Below are 14,596 nucleotides of genomic sequence, written 5' to 3'. Positions count from 1 at the left end.
GTTCCAGGTGAACTATTAAATGTGCATGGGCTACCATCTGAAATGTGTGCTTCTTATTTCAACCAGAAACTTAAATATGATAAAATATGAAAATGTATGATTTTTTACATCATACATTTTCCAGACATCCAGAAAGTGGCACAGAATAAATAACAGCTATACAGTAATGGGAAATTATTTGGGTAATTCTTTCCCTGTATTTGATTTACTGTTGATATGTAATAAACATAATTGTGTGGGGAGACACAGACGGATGCATTTCCTTGGGTAACCTATCTATATTTAATTAAGTCGCTTTGCGTCTGTTAGTATAAATTGATCTATTGTAACTAACTATTGATTATATGTTTTTTTAACCTGTTTAACTGCCAGTATCAATTGTCTGCCAGTGTTGATTGTTATGGTTAAAGTTTGACGCAAGACTGGATTTGGATTTGAGGACACATTGATAATGTATCTGTGACACTGTGTGATTATGTAGCAGCTGATGTGTCTTCCTTCAAGCCACTGGCTGGTGTTTACAGAACATTCAGTGCCGTGTCATTAATATATAAGGACCGTTAGACATGGTATATGCTTCTGTTCTGTAGGTGTTTCCTGTAGTACTGTATTAAACCGGATTGATTTTGATTGGACTTCATCAACGACTGCTCTCCTTTTTGTTCACCTGGATATTCCTGTTACATAATGTTTATTGATAACTCTTCATAAATAGCTACTCCAGTTAAATGGATCATATTTTTCCAGTAATAAATGAATAAAAAGACATGGTCTTGATCAAGTTCACATGAAAAAGTATTCTATCCTATTTTTGACTTTTAATTTGAAATCCATTATTTATTTCTTTACCGGAAGTTAGACCCAGCGTCCAATTTCGTTCCACGGCACATCCGCTGAGCAACAGCACAGCAGAAGTACATTTTTGTCTTTTTTGTATTTCTGAGCACAGCAGTAAACATTTTAATCAACTGTGAGTATGCCTTCAAAAATATGATTTATGTAACTATTTTGTTTGTAGCTATTCGTTTTCATATGCAATGATAGGATAGTGGCTAAACGTAGCAATAATTGACATGAAGGAATGGTGATGTGGCTGTTGTTAAGGCTTCTTCGTTATTTACTATTTAAAAAATGTAAAAAAGGGAGATATTCAAGGTTTCGAGTAATGACAGTGAACAACGTGTGTGTTAGCTAGTTTTTGTGATTCAGTTATTTATATTCTAACGTTAGCTAACTAAACGATGTGGCAATTGAACTGTCTGTGGGCAAGCCCATCAACGATGACAAACATTTTCCATTCCGTAACCCCAGACTTTCCCTACAGTCTCTAGGTTTTTCACTGTGCATTATTCATTGGTTACAACAATTGAAAGTGTAGTTTTGCATTGTGTGAGAGGATTTGTTATCACTTGTGAAACAGTGCCATTAACCCTTTCTGTCTATTTTCTGTCACTGCCGTGTTGTATTTTAGCCTACATCTTTCCTACATCGGCATCAGTTACTCTAATGACATCTGGTGTCCCAAAGGGTGAGAACTGCCTTGTAGACATGGACTCCAAGGCAGGGGATCTCTTCAGTGCTGAGCCAGCCGACGCTGCTGGATCCGGAGGTGTCGTGGGAAAGTGTGTGCTGCTGTTTTTCTAGCTCTATCTGTTAGTTCATCTGTCTAGTACATGGCTTGCCAATCCTGTTCCTGGAGAGCATGTTTTTGCTCAAACCCCAGTTGTAGCTAACCTGATTCAGCTTGTCAACCAGCTAAATATTAGAATCCAGTGAGCTAGATTAGGGTTGGAGTGAACCTACAGGACGGCTTTCCAGGAACAGGTTTGGAGAGCCCTGCTCTGGTGCCAGCGGTCTGTAAACATGGTCCCGGAGAGCTACAGGGTGTGCAGGCTTTTGTTCCAGCCCAGCACTACCACATCCTGAATCAACTTGATGAGTTGTAGCACTATGTATCTCTCTGGGATCATGGTTGGTGACGGATTCCGGTCCGAATTCATTTTATTTACTGTCATTCTTCTGTGGCTATTATTGTGTCTGTAGGACAATTGTGCTCTGAATTTGTCTCATATTCTTTCTTAATCTAGCCTACCACTAAAGGAACTAGATGGGTCAGTTTGTCCTTTCCTTGTATTATGCCTGGCTATGATGTGTTGTTGTTCATTCTATCCACCATCAGTCTCTTGAATTGATGCTATCAAATTATTCCATCTCCCCATACCTTCTGTTTAGTTTTCCAACCTGGCTTTCTGCCTTGCCTCACAGGCTGTGGCTGCCCAAAGGCCTCTCGGCCAGTGTGGCCAAGGAGTGGTTTGATCGTCGCCGTGCGTCCATCCGGCCCTGGGCTGGTTTCGTGGATCATAGGAAGTTCACCAAGCCCCGCAACTTTGGCGAACTGTGCCAGAGGGTGGTGCGCAATTTTGACACCTACAACAGCAACTACACCTTCATCTTCCTCGGCCTCATCCTCTACTGCATGTAAGAGCTGCGGGACAGGAGTTTAAAGACACTGGTATTCAGTGAATATAAAAACACAGTACTTACATATTGCATCTAGACAGACTGCTGTCAGCAGCCTATTTTATTTTCAAATTCAAAATCTCAGTGGTTCCAATAGGCTGAGATCTATGCTGGATTGAGTTTATTTAGAATCTGGGAATATCAAAGAATAACTCTTTCCCTCTTCCAATCTCCCCCTCTTTTCCTCAGTATCAGCTCTCCCATGCTGTTGATTGCTTTGGCAGTGTTTGTTGGTGCCTTCTACATCATCCACCTCAAGTCCCTGGAGTCTAAACTGGTCGTCTTTGGTGAGTAAAGCAGTCATGATCTGTGAGATGATTGATATGGAGCAATTTCAGTGCCAACAGAGATTGTAGTTGAATTCCATAATTTTGAATTTGTATTAGGATATTGAGTTTGAATGTAATATTTTTTGAATATGTAATGCACAAATGTAATAATTGTATTCTTGTATTTCATGATTTGACACTGAATTGAATGAATATTGTGTTGTTTTATTTAATTGAACCTTCAAATTCAAAATTTATATATTCAGTTTCAATATGGCAGATATTGCATTCATTGTCTATGCATCTAGTTCAAACTATCAAGTTGATCAAAGTTTCATATATTCAACTTCTCAGATGCATTCAGATTCAGTTCAGTAAATTCAGATTCATAAACAGAGACCAACATCCTGGTACTTTGCCAGCCAGGAAAGGTAGAGGAAAGAATCAAATGCTCTCTGTGGTAAACAGAAACTTCTACCGGTTTCTGAAGCCAATGTGGCATGTTGAATTTATTTTCTTCCTATGAATTTGACTCTAGCATCTGAACCGTTTTAGCTGTAACCTATTATGACCCCATTCCTGATAGGTTAGGCTCTCTGAAACATGAACGTACCTTCTGTTCCCCTCTATGATGCTGCGCGCAGGACACGTTAGAAGGGAATGTCACAAAAAATGGACCCCCATAAGAATATAGTTGAATAGCCCTGTTGAATAGCCTGGTTAAAGCCCTTCCAAGGAAAGCTTTTCCACTCCCTTTTTAATCTCGCTGTTGTGACTGACTGGGTTCGAACCAGGCCTCCTGCATGTAACAAGACTGTTAGCCCGCTTAGCTAAAGCCCATAGGGGTGAGTTTAGGAAGCTATCATGTTTTCAAGTCTCCAGCAAGGTTACTCAAAAGAGCCTGGTTCATCGAACCACCCATGTTACATTTAACCCCACTTTGACCTCATACTGAGAGATCACAGCACCAATAAACAGTGCATTCAGAAAGTATTCAGACCCCTTGACCTTTTCCACATTTTGTTACATTACAGCTTTATTCTAAAATGGTTGAAATTATTTTTGACCCTCGATCAACACACAACACCCCATAATGACAAAGCGAAAACAGGTTTTTAATTTTTTTGGTTTTCATTTATTAAAAATAAACCAGACCTTATTTACATAAGTATTCAGACCCTTTGCTATGAGACTAAATTGAGCTCAAGTGCATCCTGTTTCCATTTATAATCCTTCCTGTTTTTAAAGTTGATTGGAGTCCACCTGTGGTGAATTCAATTGATTGGACATGATTTGGAAAGGCACACACCTGTCTATATAAGGTCCCACAGTTGACAGTGCATGTCAGAGGAGAAAAACAAGCCATGAGGTCGAAGGCACAGATCTGGGGAAGGGTACCATATAACTTCTGCAGCATTGAAGGTCCCCAAAAACACAGTGGCCTCTATCATTCTTAAATGGAAGAAGTTTGGAACCACCAATACTCTTCCTAGAGCTGGCCGCCCAGCCAAACTAAACTGAGTGAAGGGCAAATGACTAGGAAGTTCACCAAGCAAATGACTGCCGGTCTCAATGTAACTGACTGTTAATGAACAGAAACACTTTGAGCATCTCCAGGCCTCCATGCATACAAGCCGCTGAGGTGGCCTTTGGAACATCATTTTTAACGTTTTTAAAGTATTTATTTCAGTCAGGTCTTAAGAAACATTACAACACGTTTCTTCTGAAGAAGAACAGAATGTGACTTGGCCTACTCTATGTCATCTGGCCATGCTCCATGCCATAGTCAGAAGAATATAATGAGAATATAGTTTAATTTAGCTGAATAAAATAGACATGGTATTTTTCCCATGCCTACGAAGTGGATATGTTGAGCATAAAAGTGAACCTTTGAAAAAGGGTTTAGGTCTATGTTTAGAGTTATTTGGCAACTTTAGTTGTGACCGATACAAACCTTGGAATGTCTTAGAAATCAAAACACATATGGGCTCCATGATGCGACTATAGGCTATTGATGTTTCGAGAAAGTCGCAAAGAAAGTTTGTGCTCTGTACCTTGCCTCAGGCTGCCACAGCTGTTCTCTCATCAAGTAATCACATTTTCACCCATCAGACTATTCGCAATTTAATCTTGTCTTTACTAATATTTAACATTTAGATTTAGAATGGCACATTATCAAATGGGCAGGGGGAGAAAAACATGTAATCTGTATACACTCGAATAGCGAATGGATGCTGCGCGCTTTCCCGCCGGTAAGTTTTTCAGTGATGCCTGGTAGGCTACTTCGGTTTTATAGCGGAGCTGTGCTTAATATGAACTGCTGAGAAATACATAGAGGAACACCTTTTACGCATCAATCACTGTTTGAGAAGCATGCTCTCGTTGCGCGACAGATGCTATTCCTCCCGAACTCTGTATGTCATGGGCTCTCCAACCTTGTTACTGCAGCTACCCAGCGCTTAATTTGGGAAACCCAAGTGGAATCTGTTTGGGAACATCGATAATAACATGTTTTCGCAATGGAACATGTATTTCACTAAACTGTTGACAGCCCCTCTGCACCCTCGAGAAATAAAGGAGAGAGGAGATGGAAACGCATGGTGGTGAGATATTCTGTAGCTTAAGGTAATGTGCCAACCCAATTATTTATGAAAATATAAAATAAATCCCTATTACTAGGCTATTCAAAATCCAATACAAATTCATTATAATTGCAGTCTACCTGTATGCCCCCTGTACAGTCAATGAACCAACATCATCTCCTAGGGCTATACATTCTCTCCCAGACTCATGGATAGAAATTTTGGAGCTAGCACAGTTGAAGTCGGAAGTTTACATACACCTTAGCCAAATACATTTAAACTCAGTATTTCACAATTCCTGACATTTAATCCTAGTAAAAATTCCCTGTCTTAAGTCAGTATCACCACTTTATTTTAAGAATGTGAAATGTCAGAATAATAGTAGAGATATAAATTTCAGCTTTTATTTACTTCATCACATTCCCAGTGGGTCAGACGTTTACATGCACTCAATTAGTATTTGGTAGCATTGCCTTTAAATTGTTTTTAACTTGGGTCAAACATTTCGGGTAGCCTTCCACAAGCTTCCCACAATAAGTTGGCTGAATTTGGGCTCATTCCTCCTGACAGAGCTGGTGTAACTGAGTCAGGTTTGTTGGCCTCCTTGCCCACACATGCTTTTTCAGTTCTACCCACAAACTTTCTATAGGGTTGAGGTTAGGGTTTTATGATGGCCACTCCAATACCTTGACTTTGTTGTCCTTAAGCCATTTTGCCACAACTTTGGAAGTATGCTTGGGGTCATTGTCTATTTGGAAGACCCATTTGCGACCAAGCTTTAACTTCCTGACTGATGTCTTGAGATGTTGCTTCATTATGTCCACAGAATTTTCCATCCTCATGAAGCCATCTATTTTGTGAAGTGCACCAGTCCCTCCTGCAGCAAAGCACCCCCACAACATGCCACCCTTGTGCTTCACGGTTGGGATGGTGTTCTTCGGTTTGCAAGCCTCCCCCTTTTTCCTCCAAACATAACAATGGTCATTATGGCCAAACGGTTCTATTTTTGTTTCATCAGACCAGAGTACATTTCTCCAAAAAGTATGATCTTTGTCCCCATATGCAGTTGTAAACCGTAGTCTGGCTTTTTTATGGTGGTTTTGGAGCAGTGGCTTCTTCCTTGCTGAGCGGCCTTTCAGGTTATGTCGATATAGGTCTCGTTTTACTGTGGATATACAGTGCCTTGCGAAAGTATTCGGCCCCCTTGAACTTTGCGACCTTTTGCCACATTTCAGGCTTCAAACTTAAAGATATAAAACTGTATTTTTTGTGAAGAATCAACAACAAATGGGACACAATCATGAAGTGGAACGACATTTATTGGATATTTCAAACTTTTTTAAGAAATCAAAAACTGAAAAATTGGGCGTGCAAAATTATTCAGCCCCTTTACTTTCAGTGCAGCAAACTCTCTCCAGAAGTTCAGTGAGGATCTCTGAATGATCCAATGTTGACCTAAATGACTAATGATGATAAATACAATCCACCTGTGTGTAATCAAGTCTCCGTATAAATGTACCTGCACTGTGATAGTCTCAGAGGTCCGTTAAAAGCGCAAAGAGCATCATGAAGAACAAGGAACACACCAGGCAGGTCCGAGATACTGTTGTGAAGAAGTTTAAAGCCGGATTTGGATACAAAAAGATTTCCCAAGCTTTAAACATCCCAAGGAGCACTGTGCAAGCGATAATATTGAAATGGAAGGAGTATCAGACCACTGCAAATCTACCAAGACCTGGCCGTCCCTCTAAACTTTCAGCTCATACAAGGAGAAGACTGATCAGAGATGCAGCCAAGAGGCCCATGATCACTCTGGATGAACTGCAGAGATCTACAGCTGAGGTGGGAGACTCTGTCCATAGGACAACAATCAGTCGTATATTGCACAAATCTGGCCTTTATGGAAGAGTGGCAAGAAGAAAGCCATTTCTTAAAGATATCCATAAAAAGTGTTGTTTAAAGTTTGCCACAAGCCACCTGGGAGACACACCAAACATGTGGAAGAAGGTGCTCTGGTCAGATGAAACCAAAATTGAACATTTTGGCAACAATGCAAAACGTTATGTTTGGCGTAAAAGCAACACAGCTGAACACACCATCCCCACTGTCAAACATGGTGGTGGCAGCATCATGGTTTGGGCCTGCTTTTCTTCAACAGGGACAGGGAAGATGGTTAAAATTGATGGGAAGATGGATGGAGCCAAATACAGGACCATTCTGGAAGAAAACCTGATGGAGTCTGCAAAAGACCTGAGACTGGGACAGAGATTTGTCTTCCAACAAGACAATGATCCAAAACATAAAGCAAAATCTACAATGGAATGGTTCAAAAATAAACATATCCAGGTATTAGAATGGCCAAGTCAAAGTCCAGACCTGAATCCAATCGAGAATCTGTGGAAAGAACTGAAAACTGCTGTTCACAAATGCTCTCACCAACCTCACTGAGCTCGAGCTGTTTTGCAAGGAGGAATGGGAAAAAATGTCAGTCTCTCGATGTGCAAAACTGATAGAGACATACCCCAAGCGACTTACAGCTGTAATCGCAGCAAAAGGTGGCGCTACAAAGTATTAACTTAAGGGGGCTGAATAATTTTGCACGCCCAATTTTTCAGTTTTTGATTTGTTAAAAAAGTTTGAAATATCCAATAAATGTCGTTCCACTTCATGATTGTGTCCCACTTGTTGTTGATTCTTCACAAAAAATACAGTTTTATATCTTTATGTTTGAAGCCTGAAATGTGGCAAAAGGTCGCAAAGTTCAAGGGGGCCGAATACTTTCGCAAGGCACTGTATATACTTACATTTTTTTTTTTAAAACGTTTTTTTAACCTGTTTTCTCCAGCATCTTCACAAGGTCCTTCGCTGTTGTTCTGGGATTGATTTGCACTTTTCGCACCAAATTACGTTCATCTCTAGGAGACAGAACGCGTCTCCTTCCTGAGCGGTATGACGGCTGCGTGGTCCCATGGTGTTTATACTTGCGTACTATTGTTTGTACAGATGAGTGTGGTACCTTTAAGCATTTGAAAATTGCTCCCAAGGATGAACCAGACTTGTGGAGGTTTTTTTCTGAGGTCTTGGCTGATTTCTTTTGATTTTCCCATGATGTCAAGCAAAGAGGCACTGAGTTTGAAGGTAAGCCTTGAAATACATCCACATGTACACCTCCAATTGACTCAAATTATGTCTACTAGCCTATCAGAAGTTTCTAAAGCCATGACATCGTTTTCTGGAATTTTCCTAGCTGTTTAAAGGCACAGTGAACTTAGTGTATGTATTCTTCTGACCCACTGGAATTGTGATACAGTGAATTATAAGTGAAATAATCTGTCTGTAAACAATTGTTGGAAAAATGACTTGTGTCATGCACAAAGTAGATGTGCTCACTGACTTGCCAAAACTATAGTTTGTTAACAAGAAATTTGTGTAGTGGCTGTAAAACGAGTTTTAATGACTCCAACCTAAGTGTATGTAAACATCCGACATCAACTGTATGTACCAAAGACATCGTAAATCAGTTTTGTTCCATGTTTTTCAGCCATGTGTAATATGCGGTAGGCTATGTATTGTATAAGGCACAATCATCATTTGAATTCATTTTTTTTCTCTTTTTTTTTACGGGTTTGGGCTCATAAGCCTATGCATAAGCTCTAATATGCATATGGGTGTTTTGAATTAATCATCGCTTTGGAAAGCGCTGTCCATTTTGTTGTTAGTCTTTGAAACATCATCCACAATGACCATCTTCTACACTCAGTTTCAACCTGCTGTTAAAGTTTTTATAATAGCTTATAGCCAAAACGGTTCAAACGCTAGTGCCAAATTCATAGGAAGGAAATAAATTCAACATGCCACAATGGCTTCCGTTTACCACAGAGATATACAGACAATGAATGCAATATCTACCATATTGAAACTTAATATTTAAATATCTAATTTTAATATTCAATTAAATTGAAACAATTTTAAAACCGAATGCAATGTTTATTCAATTTAGTTTATTTTAAACAAATTACAAATTGAAAAATAAAAATTCAGTATCCTAATACAAATTCAACATTTATGGAATTTAAATGTAATTTCTGTTGGCACTGAAATCAATCCATCGTTTTGGTGTAGGGTGACTAGTATTTGAAATCTGAGTGATTTTATTTTGCCCACAGGAAAAGAGGTGACCGGACCTCACCAATTGGGTCTGGCTGGGGCGGTCTCTTTACCTGTGTTCTGGTTGGCTGGTGCGGGAGCTGCAGTGTTTTGGGTCCTGGGTAAGTTACAACCCCCATCTCACTCTTTACTTTGCACATCAGACCTGGGATAACTGTAGGCATAGTTCTAGATATGCATTATGGAATGTATTTCAAATGAATCTTTCTTTGAAGGAGACAAATTATTAGGGATGTAACATTCACGAATTTGCATGGCAGCCCAAACCGATCCTAATGTAGCTTACATTAATATGGGGCGGCAGGGTAGCTTAGTGGTTAGAGCATTGGGCTAGTAACCGGAAGGTTGCAAGTTCAAATCCCCGAGCTGACAAGGTACAAATCTGTCGTTCTGCCCCTGAACAGGCAGTTAACCCACTGTTCCTAGGCCGTCATTGAAAATAAGAATTTGTTCTTAACTGACTTGCCTGGTTAAATAAAGGTAAAATAAAATAAATAAATAAAACATCAGTCAAAAAGAGTCACTAACATGTTTTGCTCATATTACATACTTTCTACCTTCCGAAGGTACCTCATATTTTGTGACAAATGACACATCCTCTCCTTCATTGTCGGACTAAGCATGTAACTGTTTTGACAGCAGTGGAGGCTGCTGAGGGGAGGACGGCTCATATAATGGCTGGAACGGAGCAAGTGGAATGGCATCAAACTCATTGAAACCATGTGTTTGGTGTATTTGATACCATTCCGCTCCAGCCGTTACCATGAACCCGTCCTCCCCAATTAAGGTGCCACCAACCTCCTGTGGTTGACAGTCATTGATTTACAAGTCATTTTGTATGCAAACAACACCAAGAATTCTCAGTAGCCTAGTCAAACTGCGCACTGTGCCCAGCTTTGTTTGCTGACCAACGGGAGGTAGGCGGCCTGTACCTGATCTTGCTCATCTGCGGGCATCTTCAGTATTCAAATACTAAAATGGCTTGCGTGATATTAGGCTTTATATCAGTTGAGTGACAGCCTCTGTAATTTGCTAGATTGTTATCTTTGCACTTTTGAATTTTTTTTCTTCTTTTTTCCGGAATAAAAGCAAGCTACTGGAGACGCAACTCTCATCTGTCTTTACCTGCTGAACGGAGCTTACCATAGATTTGACTTTGATTGTTCACGTTCACCATCAGCAATAGTTTTGGTAATTTTGCTTTAAACAGTCAGTGTATATGGTCATTTTTTACATGTGTAGGGTAAAGTTGACCATTTCATAACGAGGAATCACTTTTGCGAGGCACACTGCGGAGAAAAGATGAATGAATGCCTTCCAAACATTCTAAACCATTCGACTTTGAGATGGGGGTGACATCCAAAGTTGTGCGTATACACTGAGTATACAAAACATTAAGAACAGCTGCTCTTTCCATGAATTAGACTGATCAGACGAATCCGGCGGAAGGCTATGATCCCTTATTGATGTCATTTGTTAAATCCACTTCAATCAGTGTAGATAGGTTAAAGAAGGATTTTTGAGCCTTGCGACAATTGAGGCATGGATATTACTTTTTACGACACCACTAGAATTTGCGTTCTTAAATTCCTGCCATGGAAAATTGTAAAATTATAGTGATATAGTGCTAAGATTAACCATTGTGTTTGGTTTCTCAAAATGGAGCCATAAATGTGTGACCTAGGCTTTTACTCTCCTTTCCCCTCAGCCTCTCCTATCTCTTCCATTTGATTGACTGTCTCTCATCTCACTCAGGAGCGACGATGTTTGTGATTGGCTCTCACGCTGCCTTCCGAGAGCTGGAGGGAGGATCGGAAATGGAGGAGCTCTTCATGGAGCCTGTGTGAGGGCATAGCGATAGAGGAATCTTTATCTGTGCCATTATAGCATCTGTGAGCATTGGCAGTGCCATTGAGGCTACAACCCATAGGGAATCCCCACACGGGTGATTACTTTAAAATGGCAGAAGCATGGTGGAAGCCCTCAATGGTGCTGCCCATGCTAAAGTAGCCTTTTGGCCACTAGAGGCCTCTATCTTTCTCTGTGTGAACCCTCAACACTCACCTTTGACCTTTCATAATATAAGACAGAATGCACCTTCTCTTGCCTCTAAAGTAATTTGCTGTTACTGACCATCTACAACTCTTTTAAAACCACAATAATACTCAATTTAGAAAAATATATATGGATTGACTGTCATACACACAGAGTGACTGAGATGTCCATATACCTCAGCACATACTTCATACTGTATGTCTTTTCCAAATGTGACTGATACCTCTCGATCTGTGTTTAATACACATTTCTTCCCGTGAAGTATCAGTCAGCCCTTTGTTTAATGCCTCTGTACCTTCTGTTTAATGTTACCTTGTGGATATCTAATAATACAAAATGTCAACTCAAGACCTGACATGTTACAAAGAGCTTTAACATCGCCACCGTAATAATTCAGATTAAATAAAAAAAAATCATATATAGCTGATGTTGAATTAGTCCACAGTGAGCACATGAGCAACTGGATGAGGCAAGTGTCATCAAATCGCCAACGCTTCTCTGACTGGGGAAGAAGTGCCATTTGCAGCTTTACAATGTATTTATCCAACTAGAAGAAATGGTTATTTTAGGCAAATTGCATTTACTTTAAAGCAATGCTTAGTGGATATTCCAGATACCTAATGGTGATAAAGCATTATGTTTAAATCCTACTTTTAGTTGTATGCAGGCATGTGGTGCAGTGTTGTTGGGTCATTTTTCATCATTTATTAGCTCTGCTTTATTACTTTGAGAATTTAAATGTCAATATTGTTTTTTTAAAATATATATTTCATACTTGTCATGCTATCTTTTTGCTATTTTTTATTTTTTTTAATGACAATTGGGAAGTGCAATAAACTGTTCTACCTGTAAGAAGATATTGTGTTGCGTCCGATTGTGAGTGTGTTTGTGTGAGGACTCAAGTCCAAGCATGAATTCTAAAATATTTGGGTCCCTTTTGCACATAATATTTATTTGTGATTTAAAACATTACATTAAAGGTTGTGTGTATATTCTCTATATACAGTGGGGCAAAAAAATATTTAGTCAGCCACCAATTGTGCAAGTTCTCCCACTTTGGAAACATCATGCTTTGGGATTGTTTTTCTGCAAAGGGACCAGGAGGACTGATCCGTGTAAAGGAAAGAATGAATGGGGCCATGTATCGTGAGATTTTGAGTGAAAACCTCCTTCCATCAGCAAGGGCATTGAAGATGAAACGTGGCTGGGTCTTTCAGCATGACAATGATCCCAAACACACCGCCCGGGCAACGAAGGAGTGGCTTCATAAGAAGCATTTCAAGGTCCTGGAGTGGCCTAGCCAGTCTCCAGATCTCAACCCCATACAAAATCTTTGGATGGAGTTGAAAGTCCATGTTGCCCAGCAACAGCCCCAAAACACCACTGCTCTAGAGGAGATCTGCATGGAGGAATGGGCCAAAATACCAGCAACAGTGTGTGAAAACCTTGTCAAGACTTACAGAAAACGTTTGACCTCTGTCATTACCAACAAAGGGTATATAACAAAGTATTGAGAGAAACTTTTGTTATTGACCAAATACTTATTTTCCACCATAATTTGCAAATAAATTCATTAAAAATCCTACAATGTGATTTTCTGGATTTTTTTTCTCATTTTGTCTGTCATAGTTGAAGTGTACCTATGATGAAAATTACAGGCCTCTCATCTTTTTATGTGGGAGAACTTGCACAATTGGTGGCTGACTAAATACGTTTTTGCCCCACTGTATATGCCAATATTGCAATACTTTGTAGGCCCTTTTGTGTCCTGGATGTGCCGCCCCACAATAGGATGTAGTTTTCCCTACTTTTCCCTTTCTCTCCATGTCCTCCCTGTCCTTCCCTCCCTTTGTGTGACACTTCAGATACCGCAGTGCTCATCACCTCCCCCTTTCCCCCCTTTATACATGATCCCTGTCCACTGCTCATCAAGACAACACCATGCACAGGTTGCCATGGAGATCACCTTGGAGGTTCACTCATCCACACACACACTTTCCTCACTGGCATACTGCACACTGCGGCAAAGCCAGGCGATCGATATTCTATTATGCGGAGGGGGAGATGGAGGAGCCTCACTGCAGTGAGCTCACTGCATGGACATGTGGGAATTTAGGAGGAGGGCTGTGAGAGAGAGCGAGTGTCAGTGATGTAGAGTGTCCACAGCTTATACACCTTTTGTGAATAGCATTTACCCACCCATTACGCATACCTCGTCATCTCGATCAATGCCAAGCGTTTACTCACATTTCTCCCACCCTACTACAATCCCTGTTGTGGAAAGCTGCATCACAAATGGCAACTACTGTATTCCCTGTAGTGCACTATATAGGGAATAGGGTGCCATTACGGACAAACCCTAAATGTGTGAGGAACAGAGGGAGTGTGTTTAAAACCATAGGTGCAGGTACAGGCTCTGTCATACCCCCATGACAGGTTTATTTGACCTACAGTAATATCTATAGCAGATTTTAGCCACTGAACACATCTATTTAGCCCAGATTAATCTTACTCCAGGATTAAACATGTTTTGGGGAGAACGAAAGTGCTTTTTTAGTCCAGGATTAGGCTTAATCTCAGTCTGGGAAACTGGCCCATACTGTATCTGTACTCCTGTTACCAGTAGGTACCGAACACAAGACAAGACTAACAAAGCTTCAGAAATGTAAAATGAAGATGACTTGATATTCTTTACTCGCAGAAAATTGTATAAATCTGTTTTACTAATGCGGAATATCAGTTGTCTGGGAAGGACTACTGTCTTTCTTCTGTTTGTAGTTTTTTTTTTAGGTTTTAACATCAACGCCAAAATATTTACTTGATTTGGTCGTTTGGTGCATTACCCTGGGCTCTTGCCAACTCACAGTCTTCTATCAGCTGTACATGTTGCAGTGTAACCTGATGTGATTCTCATCATTAGATGGCATCCTAGCGCTCTGCCAATATGTACCTCAACACTATAGATACAACACGGGAACACAGTAAAACACTAGATACAGCAGC

The 14,596-nt window shown here is 40.2% G+C and overlaps 1 protein-coding gene across 12 annotated transcripts; it reads left to right on the top strand.

Moving 5' to 3' along the window:
- Positions 1-609: 609 nt before the first annotated feature.
- On the top strand, positions 610-12,450 carry LOC110489287 (prenylated Rab acceptor protein 1). Of its 12 annotated transcripts, none has more exons than XM_036947877.1 (7): positions 610-970; positions 1,528-1,622; positions 2,088-2,111; positions 2,266-2,478; positions 2,710-2,807; positions 9,538-9,639; positions 11,294-12,450. In XM_036947877.1, exons 2-7 carry the CDS (start codon positions 1,549-1,551, stop codon positions 11,383-11,385), a joined length of 603 nt encoding a protein of 200 aa, XP_036803772.1. In that variant the 5' UTR covers positions 610-970; positions 1,528-1,548; the 3' UTR covers positions 11,386-12,450. The 12 variants fall into 12 exon arrangements, with proteins under 12 accessions (XP_036803772.1, XP_021417686.1, XP_021417719.1 ...); XM_021562011.2 differs by having other exon boundaries at positions 2,233-2,478; XM_021562003.2 differs by having other exon boundaries at positions 818-970; positions 1,472-1,622.
- The last annotated feature ends 2,146 nt before the right edge of the window (positions 12,451-14,596 follow it).

Source organism: Oncorhynchus mykiss, chromosome 2 (genome assembly GCF_013265735.2).
Source record: "Oncorhynchus mykiss isolate Arlee chromosome 2, USDA_OmykA_1.1, whole genome shotgun sequence".
Taxonomy (NCBI): domain Eukaryota; kingdom Metazoa; phylum Chordata; class Actinopteri; order Salmoniformes; family Salmonidae; genus Oncorhynchus; species Oncorhynchus mykiss.
This window is presented reverse-complemented; position numbering and strand designations above follow the sequence as displayed.